The sequence below is a fragment of the Acipenser ruthenus genome, chromosome 2 (genome assembly GCF_902713425.1).
Source record: "Acipenser ruthenus chromosome 2, fAciRut3.2 maternal haplotype, whole genome shotgun sequence".
In the NCBI taxonomy this organism is placed as follows: Eukaryota; Metazoa; Chordata; class Actinopteri; order Acipenseriformes; family Acipenseridae; genus Acipenser; species Acipenser ruthenus.
Window position 1 is genome coordinate 25163260 of NC_081190.1, and position 26675 is coordinate 25189934.

The following is a 26675-nucleotide window of genomic DNA, read 5'->3' on the forward strand; positions in this document are numbered from 1 at the left end:
TTATTTCGGGACTATAACCCGTCTTTAACGTTGCAATTCACATTGCTGTGTATTGCCTGGGCTTATCATTTGCGGTCATAATGACCTGGATTATAAATGGTATCAAATTAAACACGGTTTGGACCATGAATTTACATGTTTTGTCATTACTTGAGCATTGCATCACCTCTACACCTGCGCACTGCAACCCACTTTGCCACAGGGACAAAAGAGAATTGCACACAAAATGACAGGGTTATATCAGCCCCTGCTTCAAGAGCTTTTGATCTGCATCTTGAGATGTCTTCAGCAAAAACTTGCTTTTAACTTTTAATAATATTAAAGTTTCAATACATCTACATGTTTATTCATGCCTTCTTGTAAATTGTTTCTGTTAGTACAAAAATGTACAGTACCGTTCTTTGCATTTCTGAATATTCCTAAATAAGTAGGCTTGGTGGTCCAGTGGTTAAAGCAAAGGGCTTGTAACCAGGAGTTCCCCGGTTCAAGTCCCAGCTCAGCCACTGACTCATTGTGTGACCCTGATCAAGTCACTTAACCTCCTTGTGCTCTGTCTTTCAGGTGAGACGTTGTTGTGACTCTGCAGCTGATGCATAGTTCACACACCCTAGTCTCTGTAAGTCGCCTTGGATAAAGGCATCTTCTAAATAAACAAATAATAATGCAATTTTACAGTTGTTTTTTTTTATATTAAGGAAACTTGTTTTTTGAATTTTAGTTTCCTGGTGACTGTCCACTTAGGTGATCCAAGCATGGTATTTATATTGGGCTATACTCTACATGGCTTAGCATTGTTTTGTAAACTGACTTCTGCCTGACCATTTGGCTGACAGCTGTTAAAAGGCTTTTATCCATGCTTCCTAAGCAACACTGGAGAAAATTGAGAAACAATGTTCTATTGGGATAGATGGAGATTTAGCAGATTTTATTTTAGTATAGCAATGTTTTTTTGTAACCTATCGGAGGAATGGCTGTCCGATTCCCGATGAAGATAATAAAATGGACACCAATCTGATCCCTTGAGCCCCATGCATGAAAACTCAATAAAAGTCAATCGCAGGATTTGTTCCCCAGAGGCATCCTCCTAACAGCTTTTCTCCTCCCTTTTAAATCTTTTTTTGTAATCCAAAAACAGGAAGTTGTATATTGGTTCTGTTGTGGAATCTGACCTCTTAAAGCAGTGACAAATTATATTTTCATTGTATCTAAATGGTTCTAACCAGCCCCTTTTCTTTTTTTTTTTTACAATGGCACAAAACATGAATGCTGAGAAAACCATGAACATCGGAATGTTCTGTGAGGTATTGGCAGCTTTCAGACTAAACAAATTAGTTTTCAGACTAAATCGATGCCATTCTTTTTGGGATAATGGTAATTTAACTTTGTATGATGTAAACATGTTTACACACAGTCTCTCTAGTGGAAAGGTGAAAATTGTTATGTAAACTGTTTTTTTTTCTGTTTAGACTACACCAAGTCCAAAGATCATTCGTCTTTGATGTGCAAAAAGTCACTGTAAACAGTCAGTGTAAAATGCCCAAGCAAATTCATCCAGTTTACATATCTCTGCCAGAGACCAGAAAAGGCGAGGCTCTGGATATTGGCAGATAGAACTACTAGTTTTTGAGCAAATATATTTTATAAATATTTCTGTCTTTCAGAGTAAAATCAAATATCTGAACTCCCTCAAGAAAAAACTATCTTGTTCAAAATACAGCTGCATATTACAACTAACTTCAGGGAATAGCAGAGTTATTTTTTCTGTTTTACAAGGTCAGTTCAAGAGCTGGTATTGATGGTAGCCAGATCAGGGCTCTTAAATAAAACAAGACAGGCGATCAGATTACAAGTGTTGAATGTCAGGCTGTCTAGTTTAAGGGCCTGTAGTAGACTTGCCCACCTTTCCTAACAGGAAGGACATATCAGTAAGTAAAGAGCGGGAAGACATGCCATCACACAAAGTGAATAGGAAGGACACACTGTCATTTAAAAAAATGGATTGACCGCGACTGCAGAATTTATAAAACCATTCTGAATCACACGTTTTATGATCAGTACCTGCAGTGAAACAGAAATCATTTTTAAGAACAACAAATATATACTGTTCCCAAAACTGGGGTCACAAAGTGTATTCTATCCTTTTTGGTAGATGATCCATTGACATATGCGAAGAAAAATAAATATGCATAACAAGATATTGTGATGCTATCTACTGTTCATTGATGTGAGAGACATGTGGGTGGCATGTGAAAATATTTGTTGCTTTTATAACACACTCACTGGTACAGGGGTGACAGAAATAGTAGACATGGCATTAAATATTAACCATTTGACTATGCCAAACCCTAATTACAGTAAGAGTAGAACACCTAATTGATTATACAGATTTTAAAGATGAAGTTGAAACAAGTATATGTTTTCTGGTCAGGGAGAATCACACAGGAAATATTTAAACTATCAGTTTTGGTCACCAAATCTCCTTACACAGCAGAGTGATAGATATACTCAGTTTATACAGCAAGGTGATAATCTATCAGTATAGTTTCATTTACAACGATGTGGGGCTGTTAAACTATCAGAAGTTTAGGTCTTTTGTACTACTCATACGGTGTAACTCCAGGGCCTCCATTCTCCTGACAAAACAGTACTGACCATCCCAGCTTTAACCGGATGTCTAGCAAAAACCATGCTTTAGAAAAAAAAAAACCTTAATTGCTCCTTGCATGCAATCATTCTAAAACTGTGGTCTCTAGGTAGCTCTGTGCTGAATGCTGGCCTTTGTGGGTCTTAAATACCAGGCAGGAAGTAAGGGGAAGTTATTTCTAGGGACAGAGCAGTGCTTCGACAGCATACACGCAAACAGAAATCAAGCAGGACCAAGGATAGATAGGTTGTGGAAAATGATCCATCAACATTCAAACAACTATTCCAATAGTGACTTAACATGAAGTAAAATATAAAACCAACAAAAGCATACATATCTTAAAGTGCTAAAACTACAATTTACTGTGCACAGCAAAAACTCAATAATTAAAACAATGTTATAGGCATGCATTATCAAAAGTATATACTACAGCAGGGCCGTACCACTTTTTTTTGTCCATTTCAAAGCCATATATATTATTATTTAATTTGTGTCCCCAATTATTTATTTTTCTCCCAGTTTGGACTCCCCATCTCCTCACCACTGCTAATCATTCATGCTTACGAGCACTGAGGTTGCCTTCACATTTCACTTCCTATTCTATTCTTAGCCAATAGCGGCAGACCTTCAGTGTTGCTAGGCTACTGAACGTCGTAATGTTTTAAGTCGGATAATTTAAAAATACTGTAACTGAATGAAATATAGGCCAGTCTAAGTTTTTCAGCACATTTTCCACAAGACTGGAAACCTCAGTAATTTCAACCCTAATCAGCCACTGGTTTACGATATTCCAAAACGGCGATTTGGAAAAACACAGGTAGTACATAGGTCATTCAATGCTTCTTGGTTTGATAAATGGAAGTGGCTTCATTAGGATGAAAGCAGTGACTGTGCATTTTGCTTTATATGTGTAAAGGCATAGTGAAACAAACAAATTACTTCTAACGCCTGCCTTGATCCGGCTTTCATATCTAAGGGATATAGCAACAGGAAAGATGCTTTGGTTAACTTTAGAAAATACGAACTGTCAAACTGTCACGCAAAATTCTGGTTTTCAAAGTTGTGACTGCTCCCAAGTCATTCTGTGATGTTAATGCATGTCTGTCATCAGTCCATGAACAACAGAAGAGGGATCGGCGTCACTGCTTTTAAAAATACTTCAAAATGTAAAATACTTAGCTCGGCAGGGTTTGGCTTTACACGGAGACAGGGATGAATCAGATTCAAACTTTATGCAGACAATCAAATTAAGACCCTAAGCTTATTATCTGGAATGAACAAAAAAACAGACAAATAAACATTGCCAGATATTCAAAATGAGATGCTGCATGTTTTAGGCTTGAGTCCTGCATGAAATTACTGAAAAAGTACGCTCAGCTGAATTTTTCTCCATAATGATTGATGAAACCAGGGATTTTGCCAACAAGGAATAGGTTGTAATCTGTGTTAGATGGCTAGATGACCATTATGAAGCGCATGAAGACTTTTTGGGATTATATGAAGTTGGGGGAACCGATGCAAAAACGCTAGTGCATTTAATCAGACGTTCTGATGTGTGCCAACGTTAGCATCACAAAAGTCTGGGGACAGTGTTATGATGGTGCTGCTGCTATGCTGGAAAAGTCAGGTGTGGCACAGCAGATATCTGATGCAGAGCCAAAGGCATTGTTTGTCCACTGTTATGGACATTCCTTAAACTAGCATGCTGTGATGCTGTTAACAAGTGCAAAGAAATCAAAACTGAGGTAACTCATGAAATAACAAAATTGACTAAAAACTCTGCCAACAGAGGAACTTGCTCATGTTCTGTGTCCAACAAGGTGGACTATGAAAGGGAAGTCACTCAAGAGTGTTTTGGATAACTACGATGTACTTCAGAACACATGGATTGCCAATGAAGATCGAGCTCCAAACCCAGAAAATAAAAGCAGAATGTTGGGTGTTTCTTCTCTGATTAAGTCCTTTGACTTCCAGTTTGGTGCTGCCCTTGGTGAGGTTTTATTTCGTCACTGTGATAACCTCAGCACAGCTCTGCAATCTCCAGAAATATGTGCATCAGAAGGTCAGAACTTAGCAAGAATGACTAACTTTAAAATCTCTGAGAAGCAAGGCTGAGTTTCAGAAGGTTTGGGAACATGTAATAGGCATGGCCAGTAGCCTGGTTGTGGGTACTTCTTCAGCAGAATTTCCCAGTTCAGTTGAAGACCACTTTCGTCAAGCCTACATGACTGCATTAGATGTTGTAACATCTTGCATCGAAGACCGTTTTGAGAGCCTGGATGTCAGACGTATGCTGAACTGGAACAACTGATCTTAAAGACCGTCAGTGGTGAAGAATTCGATGAGGAGTTTCATCTCATCACAAAATTGTACGTAGATGATATAGATGCTTCTTCACTGCGTGCACAACTGCAAGCCCTTGCTGCAAACTGCCATGAAAAAAGTAGCTTGCGAGAGACATGTAATTGACTTCATGAAGAATCTGTCTTGCACTGAATGGCAGTTTTTCTCAAACATTACTGTTTTAATTAAGTTAATACTTATGATACCTGCTACAAATGCAGTCATCGCATTGAGAATAATGAAACATTATCTCCGTACAGCCATGAGCCAGACCCGCCTGAATCGCCTTATGATTCTTCACATCCACAAGACCGTAACAGACAACCTGAACTTAGTGGAAGTTGCCAACGCGTTTTTAGAAGGCTCGGAACACCGCCGATATGTCTTTGGCAAATTCACTGTGTGTACCGTGGACTAGACAAGCTAATTGGGCAAGTATCCGATTTACATTAAAGTTTCAGTTTCTATTTCAATAGTTTGAATGATATTTTATTTGGTATGAAAGCAATTTGATGTGCAGTGCTTTTTGATGCTGCCTCTTAAAAGGCGCTATATAAAATAAAGGTTGTTGTTTTGACTTGCGATTTCTGCTTATTATATCACTTTCCTTATTGAGATTCTAAAAAAAATACTAGTGCATATGTGCTTTTCAGCATTTCGGTTTTATAATAGAATAGAAATGGCACTCTCACTATATAACTATGGGAATGGGAACAAAATTGAAGTAAAACAAAATATACAAAAACAAGGTAACAAAACATTTCCAAAAATCTCAAAAGAGACACAAAACACTGTATTGGGAGACAATCACAATCACATTCAGTTAATAAAGGAGAATGAAATAGTAAATAATAAAAATATTAAATAGATAATAAATAATAAATGCAATTTTGAGTGCTTTGAAAATGACAATTCACAACAATAAATCTCCTTATTTCTTTTTCAGTTATTCTTAATATAAAATCGCCATTCTAACAGAAGAAACCCAGTATTGAACGGCACACTTTATTAGCTACATGGCTACATATTGCTATTGACTCACGTAGTATGGCCGTATCACTTTCAAAATGCTTCCTACGGGCCTGTGCTACAGTATATATGTAAATTATATAAATGTACTAATTAGAGATTTGGTAAAACAAGGTTTAATCCAGGCTTATGTTGTTGTATTTTACTACCCTGCACTAGCACTAATCTTAGACTACCTTACCTAAATTAACATTAGGTAGTCCAAGACCAGTGCTAACCAGAGTCTCTGAAACCAGCCATTACTGTTCAATTAATCACATAAAAAGAAATATATAATTTCTTTGTCTGTTTTTCTACTTGCAGACTCATAGTAAGCTCTTTGAAATCTATAAGAAAATGTATTTCGTTGATGTAACTGAATACGAAATAAGCCTTTTGTAAGAAACGAAAAATGATACACGATTCAAATATGTCAATGCTATTATACTGTAGGGTTTCATTTTAATTCAGCTTAGTAACACATACGGACACAGTATATTAAAACCATCCCCTGAAGGAAGCTTCAGAATATAAATATACCTAAAGAAAAAAAAAAGCACAGATTGCAGTGTTTAAATATGTGTGAATCAGAGGTACCTGGTGAAGATGGACTTTCTTTTGTATTATGGTAAGTATACAACAAACAAAATAGCCTAATAAATAGATCTGCAGTGTCACACTGAGTGCTTCTGGGGTTGTATTCACATCATCGGAGTACTTTTGCTGTATTACTACTGAATACTGTGCTGGGTCCTCTCCTGTTCTCTCTCTCTCTCTCTCTCTCTCTACACCCGCTCCCTGGGCCCCCTCATCGCATCCTATGGTTTCTCATACCATTTCTATGCTGATGATGCTCAGATTTCCCTCTCCCCCGACCCCACCATCCCTCACATATCTCTACCTGTCTGTCTGCTATCTCCTCCTGGATACACTCGCATCACCTCAAACTCAACCTCTCTAAATCTGACCTCCTTTTCTTCCTGTCCTCATCTTCCCACTCCTCAGATCTCTCTATTTCCATTCCTCTGGAATCTACCACACTCCCTCCTCCTCAGCCAAGAACCTCAGAGTAACACTGGACCCCTGCCTCTCCTAGAACCCAGCACATCTCCACTCTAGCATGCACCTGCCAATTCTTCCTGACCAACTACTCCACGCAACTCCTCGTCCAGGACCTGGTACTCTCCCGCCTAGACTACTGCATCTCCCTTCTGGCCGGCCTCCCTGCGTCTGCCACCTGCCCGCTCCAGCTCATCTAAAACTCTGCTGTTCACCTGCTGTTCTCTCTGCCTCGCTTCTCCCACGCTACTCCACTGCTCCACCCACATCCAGTTCAAGACTCTTGTACTTGCCTACCAATGCCTTGGGCAGACTGCACCCAGCTACCTCCAGACCCTCATCTCTCCCTACACCCCCACCCGACCTCTCCGCTCTGCCTGCACTAGAAGACTGGCCGTACCTCCTCTACGCTCCCCTGCCTCCAGAGTCGGCTCCTTCTCCACCCTCGCCCTGCAGTGGTGGAATGACCTTCCTACAGATGTCAGGACTGCCCAGTCCCTGACCACCTTCCGGTGCCTCCTCAAGACACACCTCTTCAAACAACACCTGTAAAACTCAACTCTTCCCTTCTGGACAATATAACACAGTGCCTTTAATGTACTGTAACTTGCACTTCTCCGCTCCCTATTTTACTGTATTTAATCCTGCACTTAATCCAATTTGTAGTATTTTATATTTCACTTGCACTCGTATCTAACCCTGATGTAACTAATAACACTGTTATCTGCTCCTGAATTGCCCTGATATCAAATCGTACTGTGTTTTGTATGTGCTCTTATTGGGCCTGAAGTCATTGTATTTTCTATCTTGCTCTGAATTGTACGGTAATTCTTGATATGTATTTTTCGTATACAACTGTAAGTCGCCCTGGGTAAGGCCATCTCTGCTAAGAAATAAATAAAATAAATATATAAATAAGTAAATATATAATAATAATACAATATCTTTATTTTTATGTAGCGCCTTTCATAGTGGACCACCATCACAAAGCGCTTTACAGAGGTAGGCTGTGAACTGTGCATTATATGCTGAGTCACTTACAATAGGACATTGATTGGTTTTGGACAATGTCATAACAGAATGTTACAAATGAATCTCCCAAAACATTAACGCATTAATCTGAAGATGTTAACTGCGATTAATTGGCAGCCCTAATTAATTATCTACAAAAATCTTAACCACCACCCCCCCGCAACAAAATTCTGGCTACGGAACTGCCTGAAGGATATATAGATGTGTTTATTCATGGAGCACATTGCAGCTTCTGACAGACACAGTGGTCATGGGAATAGTTCTACAATGTGCAGAGCTGTTCAATTTGTATCCAGTTGAGAATGAATCGCATTGAGTTCATACATGTAAAGATAGCTGGTGGTGGGGAAGAAGTTACAGCTGTATATTGAAATAGTATTTCTTCCAATTCCAACTAACATCTTTAAAAATCAAGCAAATATATCAAAAGAAAGGAATGCTTTGAAGTTGCAGCTCAATGCCAGCAAAACTCTGGCTGCCTTTAAATAGGCATTTATCTTAATGTCTGAAGAAGGACTGATCCCCTTAGGGTTTTGGTTGAAATGTGAAATTTTGTGAAGTACCTTGATGTCAAACATGGAAAATGTTTCTATTTTTCACTTGATATATCTTTACAGTGCATGAGACAATTCCCTTGGAGTTCTCAAAGTAATTAATTTTTATGAACATTAGAGCACAGTGTTCATTTACATATGTAATGCTATGACATAGGAATGAGTAATCTTTAAGCTAAAATTTGGAAGCTGAGTTTATTAAACCAGCTCTGTTAATGTCCACACACCTTGCCTGAACCTTCACTTGTTTTATCTTGATAATTTTTGCAAACTGCTAGCTCATATTTCACACCTTTTTAATGTTTGGATTTTTAGCTAAGTATAAATTGGTGTCTTGTATACAAAAGTGGTGTAATGCTTGTATTCTTCTTGTCATGAAAATACATGTTTCTGCACTAAAATGCTTTCTGCACTAAGGAACTACATGCAAACCTTTTACATAGATATGCATATTAGTACACTAGATGAGTTCACTTTTCTGCTCTTTTGAGTGGAGTTACCTGTTGAATGAGTTTGAAGAGTCTGGATTTGTGCTTTAATACAATCTTTTTACACACGAAGATCCAGTGGTTTATCATCAGAAGAAATACACGTCTACTGTCAATTGAATAGTTTAGAAGATGATCCCAGGCATTGATTTGGTATATTGTCACATCATTGTATTTTGACTCACTTTATAAGCTCTTGCTTCACGCTTGTGGCATTACATGAATACTTCTCTATAAACAGCACTGACAAGGACATTCTTTGAAACAATATGGGCCTCTGCAATGCTGCAATCTCTTATCAAGAACATAGCTGCAATATCTAATCAAGTGATTTACTGTTTAAAGTCTGGAAAATAGATAAATATAAGAACATAAAAAACATTGGTTGTAAAATGCCTTTCAGCCTTTGTATTTTTCATGGCCTACACACTCTTTGTTATGCAAATATGATGGCTAATACAAATACATTAATAAGCTCAGAATGGTATGCAGGTATTACTGTTTTTTTAGACAAAATACCATAAAGGTTTTGTATTATGCAGTCAATTTATATATATATAAAAAATACCCATCTCATTTGTTGGCTGCAAACATGAAATAAAAATGGATATGTTAAAAACCGATATTAATTATCCCCAGCGCATAATCTAAGGGGATGTCATATAGACTGTGGTTTGTACACCAACTGTAATAGAACCTTATTAGATAATCTAAGAATACAACAATGTACCAACTTTAAATATCTGTTTCATTGATATGGCAAGGTTTTTTTGGGTTTTTTTTTTTCTGGACGACACTGGTAATGGTAAAATCAAAGAATACAGCTGTGTGTAGCAAACAAAGACAATAACTAAATGTAGCACCCATCGAAGGTCACCGATCAAAGTGAGTAAGATTTGCAAATTCATACAATCTCCTTTCACTGAGATGATTAAGAACTCACACTATTAGTTACAAACAACCTTCTGTTATCTTTTACAGTAAAGGGTCGGGGGTTACATACCAGAGTTGATTTCCTCTTCATGAAAGTTCTTATTGGTATCTGCAGCCTTTGTGAAACAAAACTATGAACTTGGCAGTCAAGTTTTTGATTGGGCAAATCTTCAAATTACAATTGAAATATATGCATCTGGAACAGTCCGTTAACAGAACTAAAAGACAAGTATTATAAGGCTAAGGCTCTGACTATGACTACCGTCATAAGAGATGGGCTGAGTCGATGCACACTGCTGGGAAGATCACCAAAACCTGTTGAGAAGAGATTAGACCCCAGAGGTGTCATCCTTTCAAGATCACCAAACTTATCTTTAACCCTTTGCGTCGGACCTCCGACATTACAATTTTTCCTTTCCGGTCCTACATCATCAAAAAGACGTCAAGCACAGGTCCCAAGTCGTTTTTTTCTCCGGGAAAAGCCGAGAAAAGCTTTCGATGGCTGAGCAATACGCATAGTCCCTTCACCACAGACATAAACAAATTAGATAGCTGCTTCCGCATCCAGCGCTCAAAGACTATCACAGACATTTGTCAAGCTTTTTGAGATGTTATAGTAATAAAACAATGAGGAGTTTGGTGATAAAATGAGTGATCAGGAGATGATTTATCAGTATGGACTACTATGAAGAGATAAGTGATAAATACAGTGAACAAGGAGTGGGGCAGGGCTGGAGATGCAGTACGGAGTGTCCTGTTGATATGCAGTGCCCTTTAAACCTATTTTACTGTGAATAAAATTACTTTTAAAACAGATTATGTAAAATAAACCGCTCGTGTGAAAATAAATTGGGCCTGACAGGCGCTGAATAAATGGACCGCAAAGGGTTAAAGCGCACAAGTCTCATGTGCAAACTATCTGGATGAGACACTCTAACCCATCTAGGTGCTAGGTTTATGACATATACTGTACTTGGTGTCATGTTTTAAAAGGTATGTGTTGCTGCTTTTCGAAAACACTTTTCAACTTTATCGATATATAAAAAATAGCATTATGAATATCATGAAAAAGACACCTGATTTTAAGTAGATTTATTCTTGTCACAATTTTGTTATCAATTCCATTCAACTTTTCAAACATTAGACAATATAAAGTTAGTTACAGTAAGATATGTATTTTTTACACAACATTATAGCTTTAAAGTCTGTTTCAAAGCTATTTTCAAAATGGCTGCTCTAGTGCACTGGGGTTTGAGATCTGTCCTCTAAATCACTGGTTCCCAACCCTGGTTCTAGGGACCCCCTGTGTCTGCTGGTTTTCATTCCAAATGAGCTCTCAATTACTTAACTAGACCCTTAATTAAACTGATCATTTGCTTAATTAGACCTTAATTGTTTTCAGCTATTAAAACAGTTGCAGATTTCAAGTTAGCTATACCATTTTATAAGTAATTTGAACTCTGCAACTGTTTATGACCTGAAAACCAGCAGACACAGGGGGTCCCCAGGACCAGGTTTGGGAACCGCTGCTCTAAATCACTACAGGAAAAGCAACAAAGAAAAATAAAATAAAAACATAACAAGTGCTCTGGCTTTTCTTTTCCATAACACATAATGGATCGTTATTGCTGTGTTACCTGTTTGACGATGTGGGCAATAATCCTTACATGATCAGTGCACTATAGCGGCCATTTTGAAAAGAGCTTTGAAACAGACTTTAAGAGGTTTATGTGTAAAAAGTTGTAAGGATGTTAACAATGAAAAGAAAAAAATACAGGTACGTTATTGAAACAGTTGTAGCACACGTGGGGACGTGCAACGCTATATTTTTTGGAACCTGCTACTTGCTCGTTAATGCTTTGTAAAACATAACAGCATTTTTGTTTTGTGGATGCTCCACTCCACAGAATGTAATGAGGAAACTGGAATTCAAAGAAAGATGTTGGGGTTTTAATTATTTCTCCATGTTGGTGCAAATTGGCTGCCATTAATTGTATTCCATGTTCATTACGGCAACAACAAAACACAAAATTGTCCAACTATATAATGTAAATTGGACTACAAGCAACATCTATATTGTATAGAGGTCTGAAATTATTAATATATTCAATCTTCAGATTCACTCACAATTGCAGGTTATGTTTGCAGCCCAAAAGATCTAAATCTTTATGAGGGACTTTATTTTCTCTTTATTTACTTTATGACATTTTCAATTAAAGGTTTACAATAACAAAAAGAAAATGATGCTGTCCTTTCTGAAACTGTTAGTCAAGTTGATCATCCTGGTTGGTTACAGGTGAAATTAACAAGTATTTAACACAAACCCATTTGACTTGTTTCACTCAAGAAAACAAAGGCATGAGCGTTTTTTGCTAGCATCCGTAAGCAGTGGTCACAGTGTAGTCTCACAGTTTTGCATAGTCTTTCAGGATGGTCTCCAGTTTTTGGCTCAGCATTATATTACCTTTCACTTTCAACTTTCCTGCAAAGAATGCCTGCGGAATAAAAATGCGATGCTGTTTAACAGGAATATTTAATGATTGCAAATGTATTATTATTATTATTATTATTATTATTATTATTATTATTATTATTATTGTCACATATTACATCATTCAAATAATGTGGGAGTTTTCAGATTTAAAAAAAAAAAAATGGTGTTGCCAAGTCTTAAAGCTAAAGCCACATTTTTATATATTTACATTTCTTTATACGTATATGTAAATCAGATCCATTTACAATTAAAATGAATCCTGTTAGAACATAATTCTGTTAAGAACGTATTCAAGTGGTAGATCCCTGTACGTGTGTTTCAAATGGAAGCTCTTCTTGTTAAAACGGATTAGATTATAAAGTACACACCGTGTAAAACACATCATGTTTCTCATCCACAACAGATATTTGCTGCAAATAACACCTTTATAAATTGGCACAGAGGCAGCAATCTCATTGTCAAGTGTTTCAACCTGTGCAGAAATCAACATAGCCTGGAAGTTTCATTCTGCCTGACTTGGCATTAAACAAACGGTGACAAAGCCCTCTACTGCACTGACAGAACTGCACTAGTTTGTTAAGCAAAGGGCCAAGACTTTTTGCATTATGCTGATCTGCAGATTGTGCCTCAAGAAAAGCGATTACTCATTATTGAGAAACTTTTAAAGTAGGTCTTAATTGGAGAACTGATAAGCCACCCACAGGGTTAAATGTACACAATATATAACCAGTGGGAGGCTTTCTCTGTGCTTAAACAACTTTCTACAGGCAAATGAATCATCTTGGTGTAGTTTTCTTACACAGAAAAGGCTATTTTGTGCATGCAGAATACATTGTACCTAAACCTAATGTATTTCAGTACTACTGAAAGTCTCAATTAAAGTGTCTGATGGGTTTGATGGGTTTGAAGGGCTCCCTCTATTTGGATCACCCCCTGGGCTTGTTGTGAAAAGCATTCTTCTGGAAACAAAACCATACCCTTTATGAAAAAGTAAAACTGATCTATGAAACATCTCTCATTTATAAAAAAAATATCGTCTTGTGAAATTGTCAGCACCTGAAATGGTTAATGACATTTTAGCAGTTTATGTAGTGGAATGTGAATGCTGAATAAATACCAATAATTCATGATTTTACAACATGATGATTTCAATATTCTTTGTAGCAGTTTTAGGTATTTTGTAAAGGTTTTAAATCGCATGATATTATCCATCATTTAAGTTTAAGAAACACACGTGTGATGTCAACCAAGGAAACAATCTACTGATATAACAAACTACAATGTGGTTTCTATAATACTGTGTTAATTCAACACGTTACCAAAGCAAATCATTAAAAAAAAAAAAAGAGCTTTTTTTACCTTCTGTGGATTGAGCTTGCCCAGAACAACTTCCATGAAATCTTCATCCGAGAGGCTAAAGGTCACATCAGCTTTAGCTTGAGGGGCTCCCTTATACAGCAACCCTGACCCATTCTTCAGATCGATAGCTATCAAAGGAATACATGGCATTATGTTACATTTGCAGTAAATGTTATAAAATTAAGCTTACAGTATAATAAAACATTAAAAATGAAAGATGCGGTTCTTTGACACAGGTATTCACCTTTCTTACACTAAGGCAGGATACACTTTTATCCTGCCTTTAGCTTGGCATTTGGCACAGTGGCATGGATCACAGGTGAGAGATTATTTTTTAAACTGACATATAATTTGCATACACAACAATGCAATGTATTTCATGCACTGTTTAACATGTTCTTTAGGCTTTGTTCCTTTGCATACTTCACAAAGTCACGATAAACTGTTATAATTTTAGAAAAGGAACAAGGAATATGTTCTGGACCTTGCAGTAAAAAAAAAAAAAAATCCCCAAACTATAATTAAGAATTGAGGATTATCAAAAGAGAATACAATCAATTCTAGTAAAAGCCAGTACTGATTAGAGGAGAAACCTCAAAATGGAGTGAGGTAACCAGTGGTGTACCACAGGGATCAGTATTAGGTCCTCTGCTATTCCTAATCTACATTAATGATTTAGATTCTGGTATAGTAAGCAAACTCGTTAAATTTGCAGACGACACAAAAATAGGAGGAGTGGCAAACACTGTTGAAGCAGCAAAGGTCATTCAAAATGATCTAGACAGCATTCAGAATTGGGCAGACACATGGCAAATGAAATTTAATAGAGAAAAGTGTAAAGTATTGCATGCGGGCAATAAAAATGTGCATTATAAATATCATATGGGAGATAGTGAAATTGAAGAAGGGAACTATGAAAAAGACCTAGAAGTTTATGTTGACTCAGAAATGTCTTCATCTAGACAATGTGGGGAAGCTATAAAAAAGGCTAACAAGATGCTCGGATATATTGTGAGAAGTGTTGAATGTAAATCAAGGGAAGTAATGTTAAAACTCTACAATGCATTAGTAAGACCTCACCTAGAATATTGTGTTCAGTTCTGGTCACATCGTTACAAAATGGATATTGCTGCTCTAGAAAGAGTGCAAAGAAGAGCAACCAGAATTATCCCGGGTTTAAAAGGCATGTCGTATGCAGACAGGCTAAAAGAACTGAATCTACTCAGTCTTGAACAAAGAAGACTACGCAGTGATCTGATTCAAGCATTCAAAATTCTAAAAGGTACTGACAATGTCGACCCAAGGGACTTTTTTGACCTGAAAAAAGAAACGAGGACCAGGGGTCACAAATTGAGATTATATAAAAGGGCATTCAGAACAGAAAATAGGAGGCACCTTTTTACACAGGGAATTCTGGGAGAACCAACTCCCCAGTAATGTTGTTGAAGCCGACACCCTGGGATCCTTCAAGAAGCTGCTTGATGAGATTCTGGGATCAATAAGCTACTAACAACCAAACGAGCAAGATGGGCTGAAAGGCCTCCTCTCGTTTGTAAACTTTCTTATGTTCTTAAGGAAGCTAAGACAGTGGAGTTATTCCATTGCTACAGCCATACAGTAGTTAAGAGAAGTGTTTTTATACCACTCTTGATTATTCACTTGATAGTCATTAACTTAGTGATTGAAAGATATTCAAACCAGTTTAAGCAGTGGTGTCCAGCAAGTATGAAAGGTTTTACATCAAGATATTCATTGTTAGCATTTGCAGAACGTCTTGTGACTGTCCATTTTTTTTCCCCCAAAGCTGCATCTCAGCTCTGTAGTATTTCCTTTAGAATGGTTCATAAAACCCCCTTATTAAATATTTTAAAATAAGCACACGGCTCCTTTAACATAGCTGACATTTGGCATTAATACAGCAGAAAATTAATATTATATATATATATATATATATATATATATATATATATATATATATATATATATATATATATATATTATAAAAAAATCATGTCATAGTTCATTTTGGGGTCACCGTAATTCCATTAGGTAAAGAGTTTTCTAGGACCACATGATCTCAATATGGTTTTCTAAGTGAAATATTTTTGATAAAAGTAGCTCTCTTTCAGAGCTTCACACTCGCAACATATGAACAGTCTGTGGATTGTAATCCTTTGTTTGTCCAGTGCAAGCAGAACATGGGTTACAACAACAGGGGCCAGGATATTTCTGCAACGATGGATGCACTGCCTGATTCTGTTATCCGTCAAACTGAAGAGGTACCTAGTCATAGGTGTCAGGTATTCAGACTGAACAAATAAAACACTCTTGCCAGACATAATGAATAATATATGTGGAACCTCAAGGTGTTGCTGCTTTGTGACCTTCAAGGAAAAATTTAATTTTACACCTTGTCAAATTGTTTACGAATTCTACACTTGGATATAGCCTGATGAGGACGACTGCTATTGCATATCTCTCAAAAAAAACTGTGCAGTACACACATGCCTCAGACTGAACACAACCCAGTGCTACAGCAGAGTAGCTGAAACTCATTTTCCCAAATCTATGCTACTGCTACAATTTGTACAAAATCCTCCAAAACAGACACCTTGCGAGGTCCTCCCCATTTTTACTGTCTAACTGTGTATGCCTTAGCTGCAATATACATAGGCACTGTTAGTTTTATTTCGTACTGCACATCACAAACAAAAATGTACAAAACAAAGCATTAATATCATACTGTTATCATATACACACGTATTGCACAATACCACAAAGCAAATTAAATATCTAATGGCTGAAGCGGTTTTTATTTTAGTCAACAAGGTGTTCACGTGTGGCAGCAATGCACCAGCAAAAGTCGCAAGGCAATGATGTCAGCTCCCTAGCAACAAGCCTATGTTGGGAATTGATTCTTTCAATGCAGCGGTTTGTGCATTTGAGAAAGGAGAGGAAGACTCATGAAATTGGAGACTGAAGTTGATAAGAAGCAATTACCCTCCACAGTACGAATTAAAAGAGTGTGCTGCTTTTTATATGAAAAATGAGAAAAAGCGGGTTGCGTAGAGGATTTATATTGGACCCTGACACCTCTGATAAAACGAGGGAGTGGTTGTACAGTATTTGGTTTTCTATGGGTCTCTCGCTATATCGTGGTCCTCGATATATAGCGGATTTATATTGGACCCTGACACCCGCGATATATTGAGTGGGTGGGGTATTTGGTTTATTTTGAAAAGCTTAGGTGGCACAGAAGAAAGATCCTTCGTGAAAAAAAATAAAATAAATCTAAATCGAATAAAAAAAGCCTCAAGCACATAATGGCTGCTTAATGCTTTGTTGAGCACATTGAGATGCTTCAGTACCTAACAATCACTGTATCATTTGAAAATACAGCCATTGCTTTGTAATGGAACAGTCAAAACATTTGCCATTTCATTGTTTTATTCTCAATAAAGTGCATGTGTGGTCCAGTGGTTAAAGAAAAGGGCTTGTAACCAGGAGGTCCCTGGTTCAAATCCCACCTCAGCCACTCAGTCACTTAACCTCCTTGTGCTCTGTCTTTCAGGTGAGATGTAGTTTTAAGTGACTCTGCAGCTGATGCATAGTTCACATACCCTAGTCTCTGTAAGTCGCCTTGGATAAAGGCATCTGCTAAATAAACAAATAATAATAATAATTCAAGAGAGTGCAGTGAAGACCTTTGTTTTCAATTGATCCTCCCATTCACCTGTTTAACTCACCTGGATGAGTGCTGCTTTGTTTTTTTTTTAATTAAAAAATTCAAAGTAATTTAATCTCACCAAAATGCTTCAGCAAGAAATGCAATTTTCATATGACCAGTGACTTTGAGCCACAAGGCAAACTTGTAATACTTTGAAATGAAAAACACTAATTTCTTCCAACAGGCACGTCTGATAAACACCTGTCCGGAGCCCTCCGAGATGTCGGTCACGCCATTCAAGAGATATTTGATTTGCTATTGGAACCGAGCGGGTTTGTTGAATCATTGACTGTATGTTTCCTCTGTATACTTGCGAGATTGCAATCATCACACCCACCCGAGCTCAATACAAGTTTTAATTGTGGTGTCTGGTGGAATCTGCATGCTCTGTTAGCAAACGCAATCAGATGTTTCTGTGCATACGTATGTGCATTTGAATGCTGAACTGTAAATGTGAGTCACATTTGATTCCTGACCTTTAAAACCTTCTTTGGTGCAGGAAATACCAGCCAAAGGAATGCATGCATGGATTTTCTAAAGCAAACCGACATGTTTTACACATCTAAAAACCTTCCTGAATATATATTGTTATCTCTGTAGACTGGAGTAAGGCAAGGGACTGTGCTATTTAAAGAGGGACTGTAGCAGCATTACACTCAGGTCAGTTAATGCACAGCATGTTGAAAAAAAAATCTTTATAGTGGTGTTAATCAAACGATAGTGAATGTCAGTGTACAGTTTACTGCCTTCCTGCCAGCTGAAATTGAACTGGGATTTTTACTGCACAAATGCAGCACAAGGAAGCCAATATGAACAGGCAAAAATAATAAACATTTTAAAGATAGGAAAAAAATGAAAACTTTAATGTTGTGGGGTAGAATTTTTTTTAAGCAATGCAAAAGGAGCTGAAGCAAAATGCAAACTGAATGTTAACAATGCATCAAACTGACTTTTTTAGGTGGATACTCACACATTCATATATCACTTTACATAAATCTTGATGTCAACTTATCTTCAGCACTTCCAACTACAGATGCATTTTTAAATGTTGTACACTTTAAGGATTTTATTTTTTCATTCCAGGGTTTTTTCTTAAAACAAACCATCTGAATCGTCAGATTTAAGCATTCCTTTCAACCAATATGTAAACTTGGATTTGAACTAGTTTTGAAAATCCATATACACTTGTACCTTATTTTTATTGCATATTATAACCATGAGTTGAGTTAATAATTCCCCAACATTTAGTGATGGTAGTAAGAGGTGCAGTGCATTACCCCTGGCAAAACACAAACTGAACAAAACATTTCCATCTCTTGCGGTTTACATTATTATTATTATTATTTTTTTTTTTTTTACTCCTTTCTTGGTTGGCTTTTTAACTGACACCATGCTCAAGGATATTACCTGGAGATGCCAGAGATGTACATGACTGGAATAAGCTAAAAGTCACTCAGATTATTCCTGGGCCTGTCAATGTCTGCAGCCTATCTAAGGCAACCAACAATGAGTGAGGGTAATGTGTCATAGATTAAAAGATTGGACAGCAGAGAAAATTGAATAACCTGCCAGGGTTAGGCACAATAAGAATGATAAAACACAGCCATTGACAACCCTTTGGACTGAACCCGATTGTGACTTTTAGAGGAACAGGGAACAATAACAAGAAACAATAATGAAACAGACAGGCACACAATGCTATCAGTGTTAAATGAAATCTGTCAAATCCCACATTTTGCATGGTTTGCTGCTAGAAGAAATGTCAGCAGTTTAGTGGTCCAAGGCTGACTAAACTATTTGAAATATGCCACTTTGGTGGCAGTCACCCAAGAACACTTCCGAATGTTCATTACCTTGCACTCTTTCTTCAGCATAAATTACCATGTACCAAGCTCTCCCACTTCCACTTCAGTTGGTGACACTTCAGATTTATCCAATTTTGCGATTTGTATATATTTTAATATTTAATTACCATGTTCTACTTTCAACGTTTACCAAACAACTGTTAAACTCTGTCAGCCCCACCTACTCAACCAGACAAAGAGAGGAGGTGGAGCTAGCCCGGTTTAAAGGCCATATTGTCACATGATTTTTATGGAATGAAGGTGGCAGTTCAGCACAGGACCTAAGAATTCCCTAGAGATGCGCAAAGCCACGTACAGGCAGATTGAGAAGAACGATCAAAACAATACCGGATCAAAACAACCCAGAACCCCTTAAATTGATTGCAGCCTAGAAAATGCCATCAAAAAGTAAATAAATGTAAATGTGAACAATTAGATGAGACACACTACTTACTTTAAATGTACATATTCTATGAATAACACAGACATTTGTAAAATGTGCTCCTTGTACAGTACTGCAGTTCAATAATATTCCTAAGAGAATATATTTTGACTATATATATATAAAACATGTACATCAACAGTTTTGAAATACTTACTCCACTGTGCTGCATTATTCCCATCTTTAGTGATTTCCCATTGAAAGACAGCATTCACTGTCTTTACCAAATCTTTACCAACATCTTTAATGCGGCGGCCAATCTCTGCAAAGACAAGGTCACTCTGGAGACCCCCAGCCTGCTAAACATAGGAAATAAAGGGCATATATAAAATGATATAGGACTGTCAAGCGATAAAAAAATACTATGTTAAACTTTGTTTTAAATCACATAATTAATTTATTCAATTACTGCATTAATCTCATTTAAGTTAGTTTTATTACTGATGCTGCTATTATTATTATTATTATTATTAATAACAATAACAATAACAATTATTATTATTATTATTATTATTATTATTATTATTATTATTATTATTATTAATAAAAAATAAAAAAAACAGCATAAAAACCATGTTTTCCTATTTCTGCATTCTGGATCCTCTTTGTAGTTTTATATTTATTTACAATCCAGCATTTGTTAAATTGTTTGAACCAACTGCTAACTCACAATGGAGTCAGTTTATTACTCACTTTACAATTATCAGTTTCCTTTACTCAAACTGATGTTTTTCATTGCTGTTTAAAATAATAATAATAATAATAATAATAATAATAATAATAATAATAATAATAATAATAATAATAATAATAATAATAATAATAATAATCAACAACAACTTAAATTCTCTTTTATTAATAACTTAATTGCCGAAATAAAACAAAACATTCACTGAGTAACGGTTATATCCTCCATAATTGTAAATAATACCGTTTAAAAATAAATGTGGTTATTGAAATAAAACAAAGCTACAATGTTAACGTGTCTGCAGTTGGTATCTATCGAGTTTGCAACAGCACTGGTTATAGTATCAGATTGAGCATGATTCATGGGTTTGCAGCGATATTGAATTACTAAAAGAGTATTCTGTTGAAACTGACAGATTTCATTTGTTGTAATGTTGTTGTCTGTAGCAGAAGAACTACTAGAAAGTGTATTTTGAGAAGTGAAAACATGTTTAGCACGCAGGTGGTACAGCAGACTAGATGTGCTTCTGTGATACTGGAACTCACTTTGACAGTAGATACAAGTAACCCTCTTTCTATCTAATGAACCGTCAGACAGTTTTTAAATAAACATACCATTCACAAGTCCTTCAGTTTGAGTGCTTTACTACACAATGCGGTTCTGTGACTAATATTATATGCAAACAAAGACTACACTCATTCAATCCTGGCCTGCACTGGAGTGTATTAAAATGGTGCCGCAGGAAATGAATTACAGTATGCTAGTGGGAACGTGCGTTAAATTTTTTTGTGAGATACATTAACACGTTTAAATCACAGCAGTTAACTGCGATTAATTGACAGCCATATATATATATATATATATATATATATATATATATATATATATATATATATATATATACACACACACACACACACACACACACACACACACACACACTATATATTACATTTGCAAATGTTTTGTGATCTGCTTTTACCCCCACTTAATTTGCTGTAATAAACAACTTTTTAAAACTTAACTTGAACACCTACCCAGTGCAGCTGTAAGGGAGGGGAAGATCACAGGTGATCAGGTACCTCCATTTTTACAATTAAGAAAGTTTTATGTAAAAGCCAAAAAACGTTATGTTGCCTATGCACACGTCCAATGCCCTTGGCAACAATGGGAGATTCAATTGGACAGTTTGCAGGGTGGCTTATTGGGTTACCTTGTCACCTTTTTGGGGTGACAGTGTTTCCAATCAGGCTACATATGGGTGGAAGAGACAAACCTAAAATATCTTGAAGAAATCACTGGAGAGTGGAATTTAGAAGCATGGAATCGAGCATTCAGCTACGAAAAAGCTTTTTTTGGTCTATTGTGGTTTTTGAAGGAATAATTACACGTTTTCAATCAATTTTTGGTTTCTTTTCATTGTTCAAATGCAAAAGACTTATTTAGGGCACATATACAGTTCTGGTTGTGTGGGATTATAAACAGGTTATCAGACATAAGTCAAAAGCATGAACAATATTCACTCAGAACAGGTCATCATGTCCTACCACAGATGGTTCTTTAGCTGCAGTTTTATCCAGAGTGCCCTTCAGATCAACATATGCTCCTGCTAAAACAACATCTCCAGTCTCTTTAATCTACAGACAAAAAAAACAAAAATTATACAATAACTATGCAACAACAGTTTCCACAGGAAACAAATTCACATTGGTATTTACACAGATATAAAAGACAAAGAGGAGTCATTATTTTATTTTAATGTGAAATACAAATATAGATGTGAAATGACACAATACTATGTGGACTATGAATACATTAATAAAACAAATTAGTAAACGTTCTACTAACTTTTGTTTGAATGTGGACTCTGTTTCCTTCTTTCCACATTTCAGTCTGTAGTGATTGTCCTGGAATGACTGGTTTTACAAAGCGTACCTAAAACGTTCAAGCCCAGATGGGTAAAAATGTACATGCATTTTAGAATAAAACAGCATTAGATGCAAAGCATTTTCTTTTTAAAGCGAGTACAGAGGTAGTTTTACACATATTGGCAAATCCCTTGAGATAAAAGTTACATTAAATAAACTCTACTGGTCCACACCTATTATATTACACTACACTTCTGTTTCGTCTACAGATATATATTCAGGGTCAGTCCAGCAGTAAACCGAATTCTGGTACTCGACCCTCTTGAATTTAATAAAAAATATATATCTATATATCTATCTCTATATCTCTATATCTCTATATCTCTATATCTCTATATCTCTATATATATATATATGGGTGAAGTCCCCAAATTCAACTCGGACAGCAAGGTATATGATTACATTATTTAGAGCCCCATCCCATCAAAACATTCACTTTCATGGCTACACGGGAAAGCAATGACGTAGAAATTACATTGTATTTACTGTGCATACTTGAGACATGTCCTTCGTTCACCTGCTCTGTATCTTAAGCTAGGTAATGTTACAAAAACAATTCTGCAATAATGTTAGAAATATGTTATTAGAAAGAATATCTAGCTTACTGGATGCGATTGGGAAAACAACATCTAATTTATTAGGTATAAAGGTTTATAATGGCTATAAAAAAGATGGTCAAGTATGAGACAGAAATGTCCTCTAATCAGGGTTCTTGACAGCATATAGCAAACCATGTGGTATTGACTCTGTACTGCTGGTTAACTATGTTACTTACCTTAATTGCCTTGAATTGCAGTACATCATTGTCTGCATATTGCTTCAAAACATGTCTAGCAGCAAATCCAAAGGAACACAGCCCATGCAATATAGGCTTTTTGAAGCCTGAAAGAAAAATGCTTGCTTAGGCTTTACAAATCATTGTAAAACATATGGTAACAGAAAAATCAAGGAGGCTACTCTACATTGGGGGACTTTGTCTCCGAGGGAAGTGAGCTTTCAACCCTAGGCCCCAGCCGTTAAGATCATGATCATGTTACAGTAAAATATATGACCCACTTTTCAGCAATGATAGGTAACAAAAGCCTAGTGCGGGCTGGTAGGAGACCATGATTTGTAATCCCATTTCATCTACAGACTGAATTACTTTAATAAATGAAATGTGGCATCCAGATTCAGCTCTCCTGTATAATTATTTCTTTCAGGACAAAACAAAAATGACAATTCAACAGCCGCAATTGAATCAGGTCAAAATTACATTGTGTCCTGTTTTTTTTTTTTTTCCAGCAGAGAAACAAGTCGAGTAATTTTCTGTGGCTGAAGTTATTTTTTAAAGCCCAATATAATAAAGCTATTGTTGTAGTGGTATGAATGTTATATGATTTCTTGATGTCAACCATCAACTTGTCATTCCAGTTATTGCACATTCGTGACTGAGGTAAATTTCATGACCCCCCCCCCCCCCCCATTTCCAAAGCAGTCATTCCACAACAAAATGCATTGCATTTTAATGGGCATTTAATTGATGGATCTGGGCTCACAGCCATCACTTTTAAAGTGGAAATGTAATGCAAATGCCACCGCTGACTTCTCACTCAAAGCAGTACATTCATCTTACCTCCCATAGCTGCGAAACTGGGATCAATGTGCAGGGGGTTCCAATCCCCGCTGAGCCGATATAAAGCAGCCTGTTGAGGGAAATAACATAATGAGCCTTAGCTTTTCTTTTAATTACAAGGCATGCACACAGCTGAGCAAGAGTGAGTCATAATGAGTGTGTCATATAACCCAATTAATTAACGTTTTATTTTAATAAACAACTGACGGCAAACACAACTGTGTAGAATGAAAGTTCTGTTTGCAGCACCTGCTGCTACAATCTGCAAGTCTAAATCAAAACCACAAGGAAATCATCTCTTTAGTTTTGCAAAGTAAATCCAGAATGCAAATAGTGAAGCTGAGAATTATTTATTTATTTTTTAAAAAGGTACCACCTTCTAAACTTTAGGTGTATGTAAAATAAATGCTACTAAACCTCATTATGAAGCTGTTAAACAACATTATAATTCAAGTGGTCCAGAGGGCTGCTCAACTTATTTTGTAGGAAACAAATGGTGACACACTAGATGAAATGAAGACTTTGCTCAAGTTATAAATATATATTATCTTGTAAAAAAAACAAACATACAGATTAGAGATACATTTTTATCCTGTAGTATCTGTGTAAGAACAGTCTAAGATAAGAAAGTAGCAGTACCACAATGTTACAGTAAGGAATATTTTACAACTACGCTTGCAAGTTTGAATAGATTACTAAAAATAGCTGAGGATCTCTGTGGTATTTAAGCAATAGCATTGCCGGGGGCTATGGAAAAGAGTTTTGTGGTGTAGCGATTCCCATGTGAATTGGCTCATTAGCATGCAATGTGATGGAGTTTAGCCAATCGCGCACTGTGGTTTTTACACGCCTCACTACATGTGAGTAGCAATACCTTTAGGTAATGGTATTCATTCTACAGCTGGATTTTTAATCCACTTTTGGTTTTTGTGAACTTGGTTACTGAAAACCATGATTTGACTGTCAAAATACAGAAATAGCACAATATCAATCTGTGTTTTTGTTAAACAGATTTGACGAAGGTTTTCCATAGATGCTGAAATCCCTAAGATATCGTTGTTATTTAAAGTGCTGAAAATGTGCACTCAGGTTCAATTATTCAAATTCCCCTGCAAGTGGTTTCATACTAGTGCATGAGCTTCTAAGGTGGCTTATCATGGGTGACAGGAGGACTGTTATCCCTGGGGCAAAGAGAGATGGATTGTAAGATATTTCACAAAAGGTTAAGGAAAAGCACATTGGTGATTCGGGAACAGCCACAGCGGGTGAATTTTCAGTTTGTTCATTACCAGGCAGGTAATACAGGATAAATTGGCCATTACAATAGCTGGTGTACAGTACCCATTATATTGGCAACAAATAAAATGCTACTACCCTGAAAGAAAGAATCTCACATCACAATATGTATTCAGTGAACTTCATTTAGTACAATGATTTGTAAATTTGGTGCAAAAACTTTCCTAATCCCATGCAGAACTGGGTATGGAACGCAACAGTGGCTTTTGAGTGTTTGTATGCTCGCATATGCTTGTTTATTATTATTATTATTATTATTATTAATTATTAACTGATTTTTTGAATTCTTGACTTAAATCTCCTGTCCCAAGTAAACGTGTTTTACTGCCTGATGTTTAATATTTTACTGTTGTCAATGATTGTTTTAGATGTGGGAGCCATGCTATCTCACAGTGAACAGCAGTGAGGAACAGGGCAATAACCAGAGTAAGCACAGCTACAATGTGAAATGTGTTTTTCAACAAAATAAATAAATGATAAGGGCAGAAATACAGAGTTTAAAGTTAGTATGAGACTCTACCAACTGTCAAGAGTTCAGGACTTAACAGTCAAGAAAGTCTACATCCTTAGACAGTCAGCGAGGAAGAAAGAGCGAGATAAGAAAAGCAGTGAGGAGGGGGCCAACTGATGCAATCATACATATGTAAACGGACGGGGTATTGAATGCTGGAGAACAATGTCAGAAAGGTGGGGTAATTGGTTGGACATAGATCGTTAAATTGTTCCAGATGTATGCACAACCATTGCTCAACAATTACTGCGGTCAAGTCTGTTCTTTAACCCAGGCGCAATGCTTCATGTGAAAAATAAGTTAAATAGTGGCATAGAGAAGCATCTATCAAGCCAGCTCTGGCGATCAACCCCCTATCAAAGCTTTTCAGATTTGTTAGTGTGCCCATCTTAACTATAACAGACCTTCAGCGGTGCATGTAGCTTTTATATATTAAAGAATACATATAGGGGATGCAAGGTGTGTCTACTTTTTTGTCTATTATTATTATTATTTATTTCTTAGCAGACGCCCTTATCCAGGGCGACTTACAATCGTAAGCAAATACATTTCAAGTGTTACAATACAAGTAATACAATAACATCTGTATAAAGAACGTGAAGGGGCTTTTCAGTTTCTCCTCATTCACTAGAAAACCCACATATTTGCATGTACAGCATTCAAATTGAGCGCAGAAAATGTTAATCCACCTGTGGCCAAGTGAAAATAGT

At 36.6% G+C, this 26675-nt stretch overlaps 1 protein-coding gene across 2 annotated transcripts in view; it reads right to left on the minus strand.

Annotated features, from left to right (window-relative positions):
* Window positions 1-11138: 11138 nt before the first annotated feature.
* The window catches only part of LOC117427495 (peroxisomal multifunctional enzyme type 2), a 54141-nt gene continuing 38604 nt past the window's right edge, over window positions 11139-26675 (minus strand). Inside the window, exons 18-24 of one of the 2 annotated variants that reach the window (XM_058992595.1) lie at window positions 24159-24228; window positions 23319-23425; window positions 22464-22550; window positions 22163-22252; window positions 20085-20223; window positions 13915-14042; window positions 11139-12556 (exon numbers count right to left, since the gene is read on the minus strand). In XM_058992595.1, coding sequence (XP_058848578.1) covers window positions 12467-12556; window positions 13915-14042; window positions 20085-20223; window positions 22163-22252; window positions 22464-22550; window positions 23319-23425; window positions 24159-24228 — 711 coding nt within the window. In that variant the 3' untranslated portion in view covers window positions 11139-12466. Of the gene's footprint in view, window positions 12557-13914; window positions 14043-20084; window positions 20227-22162; window positions 22253-22463; window positions 22551-23318; window positions 23426-24158; window positions 24229-26675 lie in introns of both variants that reach the window. The other variant, XM_034903410.2, reaches the window with a different exon arrangement.